Source organism: Schistocerca gregaria, chromosome X (genome assembly GCF_023897955.1).
Source record: "Schistocerca gregaria isolate iqSchGreg1 chromosome X, iqSchGreg1.2, whole genome shotgun sequence".
NCBI lineage: Eukaryota > Metazoa > Arthropoda > Insecta > Orthoptera > Acrididae > Schistocerca > Schistocerca gregaria.
The window spans coordinates 814,616,840-814,636,700 of NC_064931.1; the positions used below are offsets into that span (position 1 = coordinate 814,616,840).

Here is a 19,861-nt window from a genome sequence, read left to right on the forward strand (position 1 = left end):
ATGAGAGTCGCTTCTGCCTTGGTGCCAGTGATGGTCGTATGCGTGTTTGGCGCCGTGCAGGTGAGCGCCACAATCAGGACTGCATACGACCGAGGCACACAGGGCCATCACCCGGCATCATGGTGTGGGGAGCGATCCCCTTACTGGCCATACACCTCTGGTGATCGTCGAGGGGACACTGAATAGTGCACGGTACATCCAAACCGTCATCGAACCCATCGTTCTACCATTCCTAGACCAGCAAGGGAACTTGCTGTTCCAACAGGACAATGCATGTCCGCATGTATCCCGTGCCACCCAACGGGCTCTAGAAGGTGTAAGTCAACTACCCTGGCTAGCAAGATCTCCGGATCTGTCCCCCATTGAGCATGTTTGGGACTGGATGAAGCATCGTCTCACGCGGTCTGCGCGTCCAGCACGAACACTGGTCCAACTGAGGCGCCAGGTGGAAATGGCATGGCAAGCCGTTCCACAGGACTACATCCAGCATCTCTACGATCGTCTCCATGGGAGAATAGCAGCCTGCATTGCTGCGAAAGGTGGATATACACTGTACTTGTGCCAACATTGTGCATGCTCTGTTGCCTGTGTCTATGTGCCTGTGGTTCTGTCAGTGTGATCATGTGATGTATCTGACCCCAGGAATGTGTCAATAAAGTTTCCCCTTCCTGGGACTTTGAATTCACGGTGTTCTTATTTCAATTTCCAGGAGTGTATATATATATTTTTATTTTCCAGCATAGGTAAATATCTTTTCTGATAATGGACAATTTGTTTTTTTCACAATATAATGCTAATTTGTGGTTGGATTCTGCTCAAATTGTCACTTCAGCTTCCATGAACTCTTCTACTGGGTAATAACATTTGTGTATAAGAATTTCATGTAACTTCTTTTTTAGTATCCCTAGTTCCATATTTAGAACGTTTTTGTCTTTAAGTTTGTTATAGACTTCCATGCCCATACATTGTGGGGTCTAAGCACATAATTTCAATCTATGGGCAGGCAGCATAAAATTATCTTTATTCCTTGTACTGTATGGATAACCAAATTGGTTTTTAATGAACAATTTCGGTTTGTTGTGTAAAAATATCATTAGCTCATATATGTATAGGGAGGGGACAGTTTTTAGTTTCTGTAACAATGTACAACATGATTCTCTTTGCTGTGCAGTGCACATATTTCTGATAATTTTGTTCTGGAGCTTCAGTAGTCGAGATATATTATTGGAGCTCCCTCAGAAAATAATAAAGCAACTTAAATATGCTACTTTATGAGTGGACATGTTAGTAGCACTTGATAATATATGCATGGCATATGTGAAGCTGCCCAGTTTGCTGCACAGGTACTCAATATGTCTGTTCCAGTTTAAATTCTTATCGAGGTGTAGACCTAGAAATTTGGCAGAATGTACTTCAGTTAATTCTTCACTTTTATGATTTACGCTAATTTCCTGGTTCTGAACTGAATCAAATTTGTTTTTGATATGTTAAGCTTCAGACCATTTAACTGGAACCATGACTTTAGCCTGTCTAATGTACCAGTGACTCTATCAGGAACTGTTTCTGTTTCTTCACTTTCTATCAAGACAGACACATCATCAGCAAACAGAACGGATGGTGAATTTATGTTTAATGGTAAGTCATTGACTTACAAGAGATGCAGTACACTAAATGGACCTGCACAAACTGACTATAGAGAGCAAACTGAACAACTCGATACATTTGAGCATGAGTTAGTTAGTTAGTTATGTGTTCCATTGATCAATAGCATGGAAAAACCCTTATGATGTGGAACGTGTCAAATGCACAAGAAATGTGCACAGGAAACAAGGTCTTTTTTTTTCATTACAGTGTTATACCTAAATATTTCAATTATCTATCCCATTTCCTTAACTGGCACAAAATGCATATATTACATCTCCAGGTTTATTTACTTATATTCAAGAATTGATCCATGAGTAAAGTCTCTACCAAGGAGGATAGCCAATAATCATGAACAACAGTATAACATATTGACAGAAATATTTGCAGTACAGGTAGTAATAATTTCTTACTCACCTATAGCAAGGACTGATTCCGCAGCAGGCATTGAAGCTGCTGAAGCTATTGCTGATGCTGTGACAAAGAGTGGAAAAATGGAAGCTGTAAATGGCTGCATTCCTCGAAATATGATTGCCAAACACATACAGAAAATGTATTGCTTTCTTCTTCCAAACCTACAAAATATAATGTGCTGTGTAAGCTTATTATGTAACACACTAAGTAAATGCATGATGAAGTTTAATACCAGTAGACAACTATTGTCAAAAATTACAATCAAAGAACGTAAGAAGACAAGTGTTTCTGTGTATATCAAGAGATGAAAAATGTAGGTGAGGCAGCAATAGATGAGCTCTATCTATAACAACAATAATAATGAAAAAGACTACAACATTAAAATTAGCTCTAGCAGGTTTATATGATAATTATTCTAATAATAATAATAATAGTAATAATAACAATTTATCCAATTCAAATAATCCTATACAATATATACAGTAATTCAGTTTTAGGACTTACTTATATATTCATTCACAGAAAATTTCCACTGTATGAATGTTGTCTTTCCACATGCATACAATATATAATTACGAAACAATATGAACTGCTACTTATCATGTAGAGGAGCAGAAGCTAGGTGCATTTAAAAATAGACTAAGCTGTTAGAAAAAGTGTGTTATCAAATTTAGAAAAAAATCATATTTTCGTATAGGCACAACACATAAGCAGATGGCTGCTGTCATCTCTAGATGCTGAGGTTCAACTGTATATTGTTGTCCTGGGTTATACACAATGTTTACAGTATTCATAACAGAAATATGTAACATGAGAAACAAAAACATGAATAGAAATGCTGAAATGAAAAATGGTGCACAAAACTGCATGGGTTAAACATGTTGTCCATTTTATGATTAGAGGGTATAATTAACAAATAACATATGCTCCATTCTCATTACAGAACAATAACATCTCCTGTAGCTGCTTTGTTAATGATGATAATTAATATGAATTTGGAACATCAACCATTTATGTGGCATCTGCTTTATAACTGAGTAACAACTTCTATTCCCCTCCCCTTTCCTCACAAGAATCATGGACCTTACCAGTTGGTGGGGTGGCTTGCTTGCCTCAGCCATTCAGACAGCCATACCATAGGTGCACCCTCAATGAAGGGATATTTGCTGAGAGGCCAGATAAATGTGTGGTCCCTGAAGAGGGGCACCAGCCTTTTCAATAGTTGCAGGGCAACAATCTGGATAATTGGCTGACCTGGCCTTATAACATCCACCAAAATGAACTTTTTGTGCTGGTGCTGTGAAAGCAAGGGGAAACTACAGTGATAATTTTTCCCAAGAGCATGCTTCTCAACTGTATGGTTCAATGATGATGGCATCCTCTTGGGTCAAATATTCCAGAGGTAAAATAGTCCCCTATTCAGATCTCTGGGTGGGGACTACTCAGGAGGATGTTATCATCAGGAGAAACAAAACTGACATTCTATATATCAGAGCATGGGATGTTAGATCCCTTAATTGAGCAGTTAGATTACAGAAATTAAAAAGGGAAATGGATAGGTTGAGTTAGATACAGTGGGAATTAGTAACGTTTGGTGGCAGTAGCAACAGGATTTCTGGTTGGGCGATTACAGAGCTATAAATACAAAATTAAATAGGAGTAGTGCAGGAGTGGGTTTAATAATGAATAAGAAAATAGCAGTGTGGGTAAACTACTACAAACAGCTAGTGAACACATTATCATAGCCAAGGTAAACACAAATTCCACACCCATCACTATAATAGAGGTTATGTCCCATCTAGCTGCACACAAGATGAAGAGATTGAAGAAATGTGATATGAGATTTAAAAAAATATATTCATATAGTTAAGGGAGATGAAAATTTAATCATGATGAGGGACTGAAATTTGATAACAGGAAAAGAAAGAGAAGAAAAATAGTAGATGAATATAGATGGGGGGAAAGGAATGAAAAGGAAGCCACCTGGTAGAATTTTGCAGAGCATAATTTAATCACTGCTAACTCTTGGTTTAATAATCAGAAAAGAAGGTTGTATACATATAACAGGCCTAGAGACTCTGATCACAATTTATTGGTTATGAACACTACATTAAAAGTGAAAAAAGGTAGGAAATTAAGGAGATGGGACCTGGATAAGTGGCAAGAACTAGAGGTTTCTGAGAGTTTCAGAGGAAGCATTGGGCAGAAGTTGACTGAAACAAGGGGAAGGACTACAGCAGAAGATAAATGATTATTTTTGAGAGATGAAATAGCAAAAGCAGCAGAGGATCACATAGGTAAAAAGACAAGGCCTAGTAGAAACAGTTGGATAACACAAGAGAAACTGATACTGAATTTAACTGATGAAAGGAGGAAATTTAAAATACAGTAAATTAAGTAGGTGAAACTTAATTGAAATGTATAAAAAATGAATCTAAAAACAAAGATGATGTAACTTACCAAATGAAAGCGTTGGTATGTTGATAGACACACAAATAAACACAAACACACACACAAAATTAAAGCTTTCACAACCCACAGTTGCTTCATCAGGAAAGAGGGAAGGAGAGAGAAAGACAAAAGGATGTGGGTTTTAAGGGAGAGGGTAAGGAGTCATTCCAATCCCGGGAGTGGAAATACTTACCTTAGGGGGAAAAAAGGACAGGTATACACTTGCACACACACACACACACACACACACACACACACACACACACGTATCCAACTGCACATATACAGACACAAGCAGAAATTTGTAAAGGCAAAGAGTTTGGCAGAGATGTCAGTCGAGGCGGAAGTACACAGGCAAAGATATTGTTGAATGACAGGTGAGGTATAAGTGGTGGCAACTTGAAATTAGAGGAGGTTGAGGCCTGGTGGACAACAGGAAGAGAGGATATACTGAAGGGCAAGTTCCCATCTCCGGAGTTCTGATAGGTTGGTGTTAATGGGAAGTATCCAGATAACCTGGATGGTGTAACACTGTGCCAAGATGTGCTGGCCGTGCACCAAGGCGTGTTTAGCCACAGGGTGATCCTCATTAACAACAAACACTGTCTGCCTGTGTCCATTCATGTGAATGGACAGTTTGTTGCTGGTCATTCCCACATAGAAAGCTTCACAGTGTAGGCAGGTCAGTTGGTAAATCACGTGGGTGCTTTCACACGTGGCTCTGCCTTTGATCTTGTATACCATCTGTGTTACAGGACTGGAGTGGGTGGTGGTGGGAGGGTGCATGGGACAGGTTTTACACCGGGGGCGGTTACAAGGGTAGGAACCAGAGGGTAGGGAAGGTGGTTTGGGGATTTCATAGGGATTAACCAAGAGGTTACGAAGGTTAGGTGGATGGCGGAAAGACACGCTTGGTGGAGTGGGGAGGATTTCATGAAGGATGGATCTCATTTCAGGGCAGGATTTGAGGAAGTCATTCAGAGTCTGATCCAGTCCTGGAAAGTATCCTTTCACAAGTGGGGCACTTTTGGGGTTCTACTGTAGGAGGTTCTGGGTTTGATGGGATGAAAAAGTGACTCTAGTTATTTGCTTCTGTACCAGGTTGGGAGGGTAGCTGTGGGATGCATAAGCTGTTTTCAGGTTGTTGGTGTAATGGTTCAGGGATTCCGAACTGGAGCAGATTTGTTTGCCATGAAGACCTAGGCTGTAGGGAAGGGACCGTTTGATATGGAGTGGGTAGCAGCTGTCATAATGAAAGTACTGTTGCTTGTCGGTGGGTTTGATGTGGACGGATGTGTGACATCTGCAAAGAGTGCAAAGAGTGTCATCTGCAAAGAGTATCAATTCACTCTGTACATTACAAGGTAAATCATTTATGCATATAAGGAAAAGGAGGGAGTCCTAGAATACTACCCTATGGCACCCCATGTTCTATATCTTGTAGTTCTGATAGCTGTTTCCCTTGATTGTGTGACACTTCCACTGCTTGTTTTCTGTTCTGCAGATGTGACTTTATGATAGCAAGAGCAGTTCCTCTAATTCCATAGTGGTGTAGCTTCATTATTAATATGTGGTGCTTCACAAGATCAAAAGCTTTAGATAAGTTACAAAAGACTCCAACCAGGATTTGGTCTTTATCTAGGCCTGCAGAGATTATATTAATAAGTTGAAATGCAGCTGACACTGTAGATTTTTCCTACTGGAATCCAAACTGTCTACCATTTATGGTAGTGTTTTTATCAAAAATGCCATTAACCTAACAAATATTATTCTTTCTAGGATCTTTGACAAAATGAGAAGGAGGCTACCTGGTCTGTAATTATCTGGGCACATGTGATCACCTTTTTTGTACAGTGGTAGTACTCCGGCAATCTTCATTCTATCTGGCAAGATTCCTTTTTCAAGACATGAGTTGACTAAGTGACAGAGGGGTTTAGCAATCTCCCTAGTAGTTAATTCAAGATTTTATTTGACAGGCCATTTATGTCTGTGGATGCTTTATTTTTTAGTTTCTCTAATATTTTTCTTATGTCTTGTTCAGTTGCCTGATACAGGTAACATGAGTTACTGGGTGGCCTTTGTTTATTCTCAACTAGTTTTTGGGCTTGCACAGAATCACTATTGTTACCCTGTGTAAGTTGTTGGCAGATGCTGGTAAAATATTGATGGAAAGTGTTGCTAATGATTATTGGATCTTCTGTTACAACATTATTGATTTTTAGGCTTAAGCTTTTATTGTTATTTCCTGATGATTTTTCTGTTTCTCTGTTTATTATATTCCAAGTGCTTCTGACTTTGTTGGGAGCTTGTGTAATAACATTTCCATTATACAGTTCTTTTGTATCTATCAAAGTTTTATTGTAAATATTTTTATAGGCTCTATAGTATTCAACAAAATGAATAGGCCTATCTGGAGCTTTCCAAATTGGATGAAGAAGTTTCAACTTTTTACAGGATACTAATAGACCTTTTGTTAGCCATGGCAGATTTCCTTCCTTTTTGTTTATTGGTTTAGTTTTGGTTGGCAAACACTCTTCAATGATTTTTAAATAGATATCTAGGAACCCCCCCCCCCCCATGAACCATGGACCTTGCCGTTGGTGGGGAGGCTTGCGTGCCTCAGCGATACAGATGGCCGTACCGTAGGTGCAACCACAACGAAGGGGTATCTGTTGAGAGGCCAGACAAACGTGTGGTTCCTGATGAGGGGCAGCAGCCTTTTCAGTAGTTGCAGGGGCAACAGTCTGGATGATTGACTGATCTGGCCTTGCAACATTAACCAAAACGGCCTTGCTGTGCTGGTACTGCGAACGGCTGAAAGCAAGGGGAAACTACAGCCGTAATTTTTCCCGAGGACATGCAGCTTTACTGTATGATTAAATGATGATGGCATCCTCTTGGGTAAAATATTCCGGAGGTAACATAGTCCCCCATTCGGATCTCCGGGCGGGGACTACTCAGGAGGATGTCGTTATCAGGAGAAAGAAAACTGACGTTCTAAGGATCGGAGCATGGAATGTCAGATCCCTTAATCGGGCAGGTAGGTTAGAAAATTTAAAAAGGGAAATGGATAGGTTAAAGTTAGATATAGTGGGAATTAGTGAAGTTCGGTGGCAGGAGGAACAAGACTTCTGGTCAGGTGACTACAGGTTTATAAACACAAAATCAAATAGGGGTAGTGCAGGAGTAGGTTTAATAATGAATAGGAAAATAGGAATGCGGGTAAGCTACTACAAACAGCATAGTGAACGCATTATTGTGGCCAAGATAGATACGAAGCCCACACCTACTACAGTAGTACAAGTTTATATGCCAACTAGCTCTGCAGATGACGAAGAAATTGAAGAAATATACGATGAAATAAAAGAAATTATTCAGATAGTGAAGGGAGACGAAAATTTAATAGTAATGGGTGACTGGAATTCGAGTGTAGGAAAAGGGAGAGAAGGAAACATAGTAGGTGAATATGGATTGGGGCTAAGAAATGAAAGAGGAAGCCGCCTAGTAGAATTTTGCACAGAGTACAACTTAATCATAGGTAACACTTGGTTTAAGAATCATGAAAGAAGGTTGTATACGTGGAAGAACCCTGGAGATACTAAAAGGTATCAGATAGATTATATAATGGTAAGACAGAGATTTAGGAACCAGGTTTTAAGTTGTAAGACATTTCCAGGGGCAGATGTGGACTCTGACCACAATCTATTGGTTATGACCTGTAGATTAAAACTGAATAAACTGCAAAAATGTGGGAAATTAAGGAGATGGGATCTGGATAAACTGAAAGAACCAGAGGTTGTACAGAGTTTCAGGGAGAGCATAAGGGAACAATTGATAGGAATAGGGGAAAGAAATACAGTAGAAGAAGAATGGGTAGCTCTGAGGGATGAAGTAGTGAAGGCAGCAGAGGATAAAGTAGGTAAAAAGACGAGGGCTGCTAGAAATCCTTGGGTAACAGAAGAAATATTGAATTTAATTGATGAAAGGAGAAAATATAAAAATGCAGTAAATGAAGCAGGCAAAAAGAAATACAAACGTCTCAAAAATGAGATCGACAGGAAGTGCAAAATGGCTAAACAGGGATGGCTAGAGGACAAATGTAAGGATGTAGAAGCTTATCTCACTAGGGGTAAGATAGATACTGCCTACAGGAAAATTAAAGAGACCTTTGGAGAGAAGAGAACCACGTGTATGAATATCAAGAGCTCAGATGGCAACCCAGTTCTAAGCAAAGAAGGGAAGGCAGAAAGGTGGAAGGAGTATATAGAAGGTTTATACAAGGGCGATGTACTTGAGGACAATATTATGGAAATGGAAGAGGATGTAGATGAAGAGGAAATGGGAGATACGATACTGCGTGAAGAGTTTGACAGAGCACTGAAAGACCTGAGTCGAAACAAGGCCCCCGGAGTAGACAACATTCCATTAGAACTACTGACGGCCTTGGGAGAGCCAGTCATGACAAAACTCTACCAGCTGGTGAGCAAGATGTATGAGACAGGCGAAATACCCTCAGACTTCAAGAAGAATATAATAATTCCAATCCCAAAGAAAGCAGGTGCTGACAGATGTGAAAATTACCGAACTATCAGTTTAATAAGTCACAGCTGCAAAATACTAACGTGAATTCTTTACAGACGAATGGAAAAACTGGTAGATGCGGACCTCGGGGACGATCAGTTTGGATTCCGTCGAAATGTTGGAACACGTGAGGCAATACTGACCTTACGACTTATCTTAGAAGAAAGATTAAGAAAAGGCAAACCTACGTTTCTAGCATTTGTAGACTTAGAGAAAGCTTTTGACAATGTCGACTGGAATACTCTTTTTCAAATTCTAAAGGTGGCAGGGGTAAAATACAGGGAGCAAAAGGCTATTTACAATTTGTACAGAAACCAGATGGCAGTCATAAGAGTCGAGGGGCATGAAAGGGAAGCAGTGGTTGGGAAAGGAGTGAGACAGGCTTGTAGCCTCTCCCTGATGTTATTCAATCTGTATATTGAGCAAGCAGTAAAGGAAACAAAAGAAAAATTTGGAGTAGGTATTAAAATTCATGGAGACGAAGTAAAAACTTTGAGGTTCGCCGATGACATTGTAATTCTGTCAGAGACGGCAAAGGACTTGGAAGAGCAGTTGAACGGAATGGACAGTGTCTTGAAAGGAGGATATAAGATGAACATCAACAAAAGCAAAACGAGGATAATGGAATGCAGTCAAATTAAATCGGGTGATGCTGAGGGAATTAGATTAGGAAATGAGACACTTAAAGTAGTAAAGGAGTTTTGCTATTTAGGAAGTAAAATAACTGATGATGGTCGAAGTATAGAGGATATAAAATGTAGACTGGCAATGGCAAGGAAAGCGTTTCTGAAGAAGAGAAATTTGTTAACATCAAATATAGATTTATGTATCAGGAAGTCGTTTCTGAAAATATTTGTTTGGAGTGTAGCCATGTATGGAAGTGAAACATGGACGATAACTAGTTTGGACAGGAAGAGAATAGAAGCTTTCGAAATGTGGTGCTACAGAAGAATACTGAAGATAAGGTGAATAGATCACGTAACTAATGAGGAGGTATTGAATAGGATTGGGGAGAAGAGAAGTTTGTGGCACAACTTGACTAGAAGAAGGGATCGGTTGGTAGGACATGTTTTGAGGCATCAAGGGATCACAAATTTAGCATTGGAGGGCAGTGTGGAGGGTAAAAATCGTAGAGGGAGACCGAGTGATGAGTACACTAAGCAGATTCAGAAGGATGTAGGTTGCAGTAGGTACTGGGAGATGAAGCAGCTTGCACAGGATAGAGTAGCATGGAGAGCTGCATCAAACCAGTCTCAGGACTGAAGACAACAACAACAACAACAACATCTAGGAAACTGTCATATTTATCATTAACACTTGTAGATGGGTAGATCAAATGACAAACGAGGAGGTAATGAATTGAACTGATGAGCAAAGAAATTTGTGACACAACTTGACCAGAAGGAGGGATCAATTCATAGCACACATTCTGGTACATCAGTGGATCACGGATTTAATATTGGAGGGAAGTGTGGATGCATAAACATTGTAGAAAGAGCCCAAGAGGTGAATACAGTAGGCAGATCCAGAAGGATGTAAGTTGCAGTAGTTATTCAGAGATGAAGAGGCTTTCACATGATAGACTAGCATGGAGAACTGCATCAAACCAGTCTTAAGACTGAAGATTACTTCCATTTAAAAAAAAAAACATTTTAAGAATTTTTAAAGCCAAAAAAATTTATTTTATATATTTAGCATTCTTTGAGTTTGTCATACAGTTTTAATCCTTGGTAAAAAGATAGTGGACTTTAATTTAATTTTATTATCGGCAGTTGAGGGTTTCAATTAATTATCATTTATTCTAGAGAAGCTGCATGGTCATCAATGGTATCTGTTCTTTCGAGAACAGTTACTATCTTCATATATAGTTAAAGGCTACCCAGCCATTGACCTTTATCTTTGCGAATGCACACAGGTTGCCTGAACTCTTACAAGAATTGTCACCTTAGCTGGTGCGAGTAATGAGTGGATGGGCAAAAATCTAGTAGGTACATTATGTATATAGATTGTGGACAGTTGGGAATGTGGGTCCCATGGGAAGCATGCAAGGGATAAGTCCCTGTAGTTGCACTATTCATCTGTGTCCTCGGTGGCTCAGATGGATAGAACGTCTGCGATGTAAGCAGGAGATTCTGGATTCGTGTCCCGGTCAAAGCACACATTTTCATCTGTCCCCCTCAATGTATATTATAAGACCTGTTGGCAGCTGAGGGTTTCAATTAACTATCATTTATTCTAGAGAAGCTCCACGGTCATCAGTGGAATCTGTTCTTTCGAGAAAATTTACTATCTTCATATACTTCTATGTGCTAGTTTTGCTTTGTAGTGCTTTGCTGCCTCATACAGTGTATCTCTTTTCAGCTACACCTCAATATTTTTGCCATTTCTCCACCAAGCCCAAATGGAGAGTTTCTCATGTCATATTGTGTACCCTTCTAATACGAAGGGTGTTCAGTAAATAATGCAGCACTTTTTTTCTAAAACCATGTTAGTTTTATTCAGGATTCCAATACACCATATTTTTTGCCACTCTTCTGGTTATGAAACCCTATTTTTCAACATAATCTCCATTCAATATGATGGACCTGATGTGCACAGAAAGGAGTGGGTAACAGTTGCCTCACCACTACACCCCACATCTCATCAGTCCACTAGCCTTCAAAGCCTGGCCTGTGCAGTCAAGCTGCAGAACCTCAAGCCCCCTGTCATCAGCTGTGACCCCTAACTTTTCCTATTATACATTTTGTAACTTACACTCATACATCAAAAATTTCAGATTGTTCAATACTCATCTTCCCACATATGGTCAGTCCCTTATCTGAGCAACCTATCTTTGCAAGGGAGCATCTGATGCAAATTATAAACATTGTAAGTACTACTCCTGCAGAATTAGGAAGAGCTGTACAGAAGGCTACCAGTTTTGGGGAATTTGGGAGTGCTTTATTAGTGATTTTGAATTATTACATTTTCTTTTTTCCATGTCTGTAGTTGTCATGAGTTCATAGGACCAATCCAATGACTAGCATACTGTAACCAGCATATTTTGCATGCCAAGAGTTGGTCTTATTGATCAGAGACAGCTGGGGACCCTCACTTTATGAATGTCAACTACAGCAACTAATGAATAGTGTGGGAAGATGGTCATGTGAGGTTCTGGAGGATGTGAGCACTGTGTTTGTTTCAGAACTCTTTCTATACCCTCAGCCTCCAACCTGACAACAAAAACTTTTCTTCATGCTCATAGTTTTCCGGACTTTGGTCTACCATAACTTAGTCATGATGACCCCTCCAAGCAGTTGGTGGTCTGTTCAACTTCCCCTGCTGTGCCCTTGTATCCTACATATTGAATTATTTGGTGGTTTTTGGTGATTTTCCAAGCTAATTATTATTTTATCATTTCAAGCTACCAAATGCTCACCCTCTCATCCTGTCCTGCACCTGTCTTGCATAGCATGCTTCAAGGCAAAGATATATGTTGGTTCCTGTGCTGCTAAAATAATAATTCTCAAAGATGGCCAGAATCTCTTCTTCTGATTCATCAAATAAATATATAAAACTTAGAACTCATGTGTATAGCTTACATATATACATTTGGAAGCATAAAATATAATTGGGTCTTCTATACATTTATTTTTTTAATACTCAAGCAAGATAAGATGGATAGTTTTTATGAGGCACTCAGTGATGTAGTTATTAGAGTAAAGGACAAGGACGGTGTTCTGCTCATGGGTGATTTTAACGCCAGGATTGGAAATTAAACAGAAGGGTACGGAAAGGTTATGGCTAAATTTGGAGAGGATATGGATGCCAACAGTAACAGGAAAAAACTCTTGGATTTCTGTGCCAGTATGGGCTTAGTAATCACAAACTCTTTTTTTAAACATAAGAACATTCACCGGTATACTTGGGAAGGCAAGGGAGCCAGATCTGTAATTGACTATATAATAACAGATCAGGAATTCAGGAAGGCTGTGAGGGACACATGTGTATTCAGGGGATTCTTTGATGACACTGATCATTATTTAATCTGCAGTGAAATGAGGATTGTGAGACTGAAAGTGCAGGAGGTCATCTCAGAAAGGTACCAGTTAGTTGAAAGTAGTCAATTACAGTCATTGGAAAAGGAATGGACAAGGCACAGGGACACAGTACTAGAAGTGGCTAAAGAATGTCTTGGAACAGTAGTGTGTAAAAGTAGGAATGAAGCAAACAGCTTGGTGGAAAGACACAGTCAAGGCAGCCTGTAAAAGGAAAAAGAAGGCGTATCAAATATGGCTACATACTAGAACTCAGGTAGACAGAGAAAATTATGTTGAAGAAAGAAACAAAGCCAAACAGATAATTGCAGCATCCAAGAAGAAATCTCGGGAAGACTTTGGAAACAGGTTGGAGACTATGGGTCAAGCTGCTGGAAAACCATTCTGGAGTGTAATTAGCAGTCTTCGAAAGGGATGTAAAAAGGAAATGACAAGTATTTTGGACAGGTCAGGAAAACTGCTGGTGAATCCTGTGGATGCCTTTGGCAGATGGATGGAATATTTTGAAGAGTTGCTCAATGTAGGTGAAAATACGATTAGTAATGTTTCAGATTTCGAGGTAGAATGGGATAGGAATGATGATGGAAATAGGGTCACATTTGAAGAAGTGGAGAAAATGGTCAATAGATTGCAGTGCAATAAAGCAGCTGGGGTGGATGAAATTAAGTCGGAACTCATCAAATACAGTGGAATGTCAGGTCTTAAATGGCTACACAGGATAATTGAAATGGCCTGGGGGTTGGGACAGGTTCCATCAGACTGGACAAAAGCAGTAATCACACCAATCTTAAAACATGGAAACAGAGAAGATTGTAACAACTACAGAGGTATCTCTTTAATCAGCGTTGTGGGTAAAATCTTCTCAGGTATTGTTGAAAGGAAAGTTCGAGTATTAGTTGAGGACCATTTGGCTGAAAATCAGTGTGGGTTTAAGACTCTTAGAGGTTGTCAGGACCAGATCCTTAGCTTACGGCAAATAATGGAGATGTGTTATGAGTGGAACAGGGAACTGTATCTATGCTTTATAGATCTAGAAAAGGCATATGACCGGGTTCCTAGGAGGAAGGTATTGTCTGTTCTATGAGATTATGGAATAGGAGGCAAACTTTTGCAAGCAATTAAAGGTCTTTACATGGATAGTCAGGCAGCAGTTAGAGTTGACGGTAAATTGAGTTCATGGTTCAGAGTAGTTTCAGGGGTAAGACAAGGCTGCAACCTGTCTCCACTGTTGTTCATATTATTTATGGATCATATGTTGAAAACAATAGACTGGCTGAGTGATATTAAGATGTGTGAACACAAAATAAGCAGTCTTGCATATGCGGATGACTTAGTTGTGATGGCAGATTCGATTGAAAGTTTGCAAAGTAATATTTCAGAGCTAGATCAGAAATGTAAGGACTATGGTATGAAGATTAGCATCTCCAAAACGAAAGTAATGTCAGTGGGAAAGAAATATAAACGGATTGAGTGCCAAATAGGAGGAACAAAGTTAGAACAGGTGTACGGTTTCAAGTACTTAGGATGCATATTCTCACGGGATGGCAACATAGTCAAAGAACTGGAAGCAAGGTGTAGCAAAGCTAATGCAGTGAGCGCTCAGCTACGATCTACTCTCTTCTGCAAGAAGGAAGTCAGTACCAAGATTAAGTTATCTGTGCACTGTTCAATCTTTCGGCCAACTTTGTTGTATGGGAGCGAAAGCTGGGTGGATTCAGGTTACCTTATCAACAAGGTTGAGGTTACAGACATGAAAGTAGCTAGGATGATTGCAGGTACTAGTAGATGGAAACAATGGCAGGGGGGTGTCCACAATGAGGAAATCAAAGAAAAACTGGGAATGAACTCTATAGATGTAGCAGTCAGGACGAACAGGCCTAGATGGTGGGGTCATGTTAGATGCATGGGAGAAGCAAGGTTACCCAAGAGACTCATGAGTTCAGTAGTAGAGGGTAGGAGGAGTTGGGGCAGACCAAGGAAAAGGTACCTGGATTCGGTTAAGAATGATTTTGAAGTAATAGGCTTAACATCAGAAGAGGCACCAGTGTTAGCACTGAATAGGGTACCATGAGGAATCTTATAAGGGGGCTATGGTCCAGACTGAACGCTGAAAGGCATAATCAGTCTTAAATGATGATGATGATGATGATGATGATGATGATACTCAAGGGCTGTGTCACAATCTATGTTTTTCAATCATCTTAAAATATGTTGCCAAATATACATAAAGTTGGGTCACTAAACAGTGAACACAGGAGGTGCTGAGCACATAATAAAGTTTCTATGTGCCTGCCAATTGTCCACAACCTCCTTTGGTTAGTGAACTAAACTCAGACACAGTATGTGTTGTAAATGCGACTGGCATGGTCACAGGGTAGCAATGACGGAAAGCACGGTGGGACCCACAGAGAGGCCCGCAAACAACAACATGACGGGAGAGGATGGACACGACCAATGAAGGACAGAATGAATACAACAAGATTGAACAATGGAGTCACAAGGAAACAAACACGTACACTCATACACAGAACAAGGAAGTATGGTGTCTAACACGAGGCGATGTGTCAACTGTGGGCGCCGCTATTGGCCGCTGGAACAACATGTTCCACTGTGGTGCCCTCACACTCAAAGCGGGCCAGGAGGCATGCACCACCACAGCTTATGGCGCAATGGTGCAGAGACCTCTACGGGTCTTCGACGTCCATGATGTCTGGCGCGGATTCAAATTCCACAGTGCACGGTACCAGATCCCTCCCCCCTGCAACTTCCCTGTAGGGGTGGAAACACCCCGGACGGTGCTGAGGTGGGCAACAGTGGGAAGAGGAACTGGGCATATCAACCACAATTGGCGGGGAGGAAGGGACACCCGAGGTATCCATGACAGCCGATCCAGAGTCCAGGGTGGGGGAGGGAGCCGCCAATCCACCCAGAGGTGGAGAGGGCTGGCGTCAGGCCCATGGGGAGATGGCAACCTGGGACTGGGACAGTGACTCAAGGACCACATCCGTACCCGAAGGAGGTCGGGAAAGAGGCGGCAGCTCGGGTCCTGTGGCAGCACGAGGGCAGAGCTGATTATGATGGCGGCGCTCCAACCCTTTCGACATCTGCACCGACGTCACACGCTGCCCGTGCGCCACAAAGACTGTGGCAGGTGTCCAACCTGCCTTGCGCTCGTACTTGCGGGCCCACACAGCTGTGTCAGGTGCATACCGCTGTGAGTGCTGGGAGTGGGGGCGGGAGGAGGATGGCATCAGCAAATAGAGCAGAGTCCATGGCTGTCATCCATGAAGGAGCTTTGCCGGACTGCGTCCGTCAATTGGCGTAGTGCGATAGGTGCTAAAAAACAGGGTGAGGGCCAACGTGGTTGGAGATCCGTTGACCGCCTTAGACAGCTGGTGTTTAAAAGAGCGGACAAGCCTCTCCGCTGCGCCATTGGATGAAGGGTGGAAAGGGGGGCTACGGATATGTTTGATACCATTAGCCTGACATAAGTCATGGAAGGAGGACACCGTGAATTGAGGCCCATTATCGAAGACCAACGTGTGTGACAGGCCCTGAATGGCGAGAACCTTGGTCAGGGCGATGAGTGTAGCCTCTGTGGTGGTGGATACCATGTGGACAACATATATGCATTTGCAGTAGGCATCAACGATGAGTAACCACATGGACCCCAAAAACGGGGCCGCAAAATCGATATGGGTGAAACCCCAGGGCCGTTGAAGCACAGGCCAGGGTGCAAACAACTGAGGGGGGCTTGCCTGGTGACACGCACAGACAGTGCATCCACGGACCAGGCACTCAATATTGCCATCAATGCGGGGCCAATACATATCCCGGCGAGCCAAAACTTTCATACGGGACATACCACAGTGCCCGCAGTGTAACAAACTGATCACCCAAAGCCGCAATTCTGAAGGGATGACCATCCAATGAGCATCCGACTCTGTGGCCAACAGAAGGACATCATCGACCATGGAGAGCCTGTGGGACAGGTGGCGCCAGGGGCTGAAATCGGACTTCATCCGACAAGTAACATAGGACCGCCACCCATGGAACACTTAGTTGAGAAGCTGCCGCAAGACAGGGTTGCGGCGGGTAGCCACAGCAACGTGAGCAGCCATAAGAGGCAGACTGTCAAGTGCATTCTGGCGGGCGGAATAAAGGTGAAAGCAGAGGACCTCCTATTGGTCAAAGGCAGGATTGAGACCTGCTGTGAGACGTGACAAAATGTCCACATTAGCATGGTGGGCGGTGGGCTTATACCGGATGGTGTAAGCGTAATTACGTAAAAACAATGCCCAGCCCTGGAGATGTTGAGCCATCCGCTCAGGAAGATGAGAGTGGGGTCTGAAAAGTATAACCAAGGGTTTATGGTCCGTCAGGAGGGTGACCTTTGCCCCAAAGAGATAGGTGTGAAATTTTTGAATGGTGCACACGATCGCCAGGACCTCCTTTTCAATCTGGGTGTAGTTCCGTTGTGGTGGGGTCAATGTCATAGAGGCATAAGCGATGGGCTGTTCAAGCTATTGGCATCCTGGTGCATGAGGACGGCCCCAATGCTGTATGCCAACGCATTAGCTGCCACAACCAAGGGGCAGTCTGGAGAGAAGAGAGTAAGGGAAGGGGCAGACTTCAGAATTACGTTTAAACGGAGAAATGCATGGTCACTGGCAGGAGTCCAAACAAAAGGTATCCCTTTACGATGCAGGTGATTGGAGGGTTGAGCAACAGAGGCAGCCTGGGGCAAGAAATTTAAGTAATAAGTAATCTTGCCCAAAAACACCTGCTGTTCAAATAAGTCCTTGGGACAAGGAAGGGCCTCAATGGCCGCGACATTACGACACGAAGGGCGAATGCCATCTTTGCTAAGCCAGTGGCCTAAGTATGCCACTTCCGGTTGAAAAAAACACTTGTCCAACCCGACAGCATAGACCAGTAGACTGCAGAGCGTGAAATGAGGTGCTGAGGTTTTGCAAATGTTCCTGGCGGGAACGCCCGGTGACCAAGATGTCATCCAGATAATTCACACATGCAGGGATAGGCTGTGTAAGCTGCTCCAGGAACCTCTGGAAAATGGCCGGCGCCGAAGAGACACCAAAGGGAAGGCGTTTGTACTTATACAATCCGAAAGGCGTGTTGATAACCATGATGTTCTGAGATTCGGCACCCAAGGGCAACTGGTTGTATGCCTGAACCAGGTCGATCTTGGAAATATACTCTCCCCCGGCAAGCTTGGCAAGAAGGTCCTTCTGTTGGGGAATGGGGTAAGTGTCAACGAGGGACTGAGCATTGACTGTAGTGCTGAAGTCCCCACACAACCGAAGGGACCCATTGGGTTTCGATATGACCACCAGTGGTGTCGCCCATGCTCAGCAAGTTACAGGTTCCAGCACGCCAGCAGCCTGGAGCCGATCAAGTTCCTTCTTGACCGTTGGCCGCAAGGCCACCGAAAGGGGCCGGGCCCAGAAGAAACAAGGCTGTGCATCCGGCCGTAGGGTGATGTGTGCCTGAAAGCCAGAAGCTCATCCGAGATCTGGTGCAAACAATGACGCAAAAGCGGAGCACAGATCGTCCAAGTCCTGAAAGAGAACAGCCGTGGAAACGACCTTAACTTCGTCGTAAATTGAAAATCCAAACAGTTGAAATGCATGCAGGCCAAAAATATTCGAAGCCTATGGATGGTCGATGACAAATAGGATAAGGAGCTGGGGAACACACTTGTACATCGCCTGGACGACGAACTGCCCATGAAGGGGAATGGAACCGTCTCCGTAGGCGACCGAACGGCGAGAGGGAGGTGACAACACAGGAGAGCCCAGCCGAGTATATGTAGCCTTATTAATCAGGGAGACAGTGGCCCCAGTGTCGACCTGAAAACTGACATCCTCTGTGAAAATGATGCTGATGGGTCATCCTGTGGGACGACCAATTGCAGAGCATAGACGGTATCTTGAGGCCCAGGAGGGGCAGGACTGGATCGATTCGAGCGACTACAACAAACCGATTGGATGCGGCCCTCCTTGTTACAGAGCATGCCCGTCTTCCAGCGGTGGGGACAATCAGCCCGTGAATGGGCAGTAAAGCACTGTGGGCAAGATGGAAGTGGGCCGCGCGACCGGCGAAGAGGGGCAACCGGAGGTGCCGACGCCATAGAGACGTCGGAACATGCAGAGTCCCGACGGCACTGGCCTCTGTCGGCCGGGCCATGTTGACGTCGCGAGAGCAGGGGTTGTTGAGTTTCAACACCGCAGTATGGACCTCAGGGTCGGGAGGCAGCTGAAACACCACATCTCGAATCAGGGAGTCTGCATACGAAGCCTTACACTGCTGATTGGTGCAGGTAAAATCGCATCGATGGCTGAGACCCTGCAAGTCCGTGACCCAGGAACGATACGATTGACCAGGCTGTTTATGGTACTGGTGGAACTCCAGCCGAGAGGCAACTACATGGTAGCGTTGGGAATAATACTTTGTCAGCAAAAGGCAGATCTCCTGGAAAGAGAGAGCCACAGGATCGGACAATGGTGCCAACTTGTGGAGAAGAAAGAGTGTGTCTGGAGAGGCCCAAGACAAAAACAACGACTGCTGCAAGGAGTCGTCTGTGACTTGACAAGCCATGAAATAATGTTTCAGCCGATGTAAGTAGGTTTCCCAGTCCTCTTTAGCATCATTAAAGGGTGAAAACAATGGTGGACACAGGAAAGCATCGGACACCTGAGGCCTCTGTAGCTGTTGCA

The 19,861-nt window shown here is 42.8% G+C and overlaps 1 protein-coding gene across 2 annotated transcripts in view; it reads right to left on the minus strand.

Moving 5' to 3' along the window:
- LOC126298689 (solute carrier family 22 member 7-like) overlaps positions 1-19,861 on the minus strand; it is a 155,663-nt gene that overhangs the window by 77,640 nt on the left and 58,162 nt on the right. For both annotated transcript variants that reach the window (XM_049990127.1, XM_049990126.1), the window contains one exon: positions 2,059-2,216. In XM_049990127.1, coding sequence (XP_049846084.1) covers positions 2,059-2,216 — 158 coding nt within the window. The remainder of the gene's footprint in view (positions 1-2,058; positions 2,217-19,861) is intronic.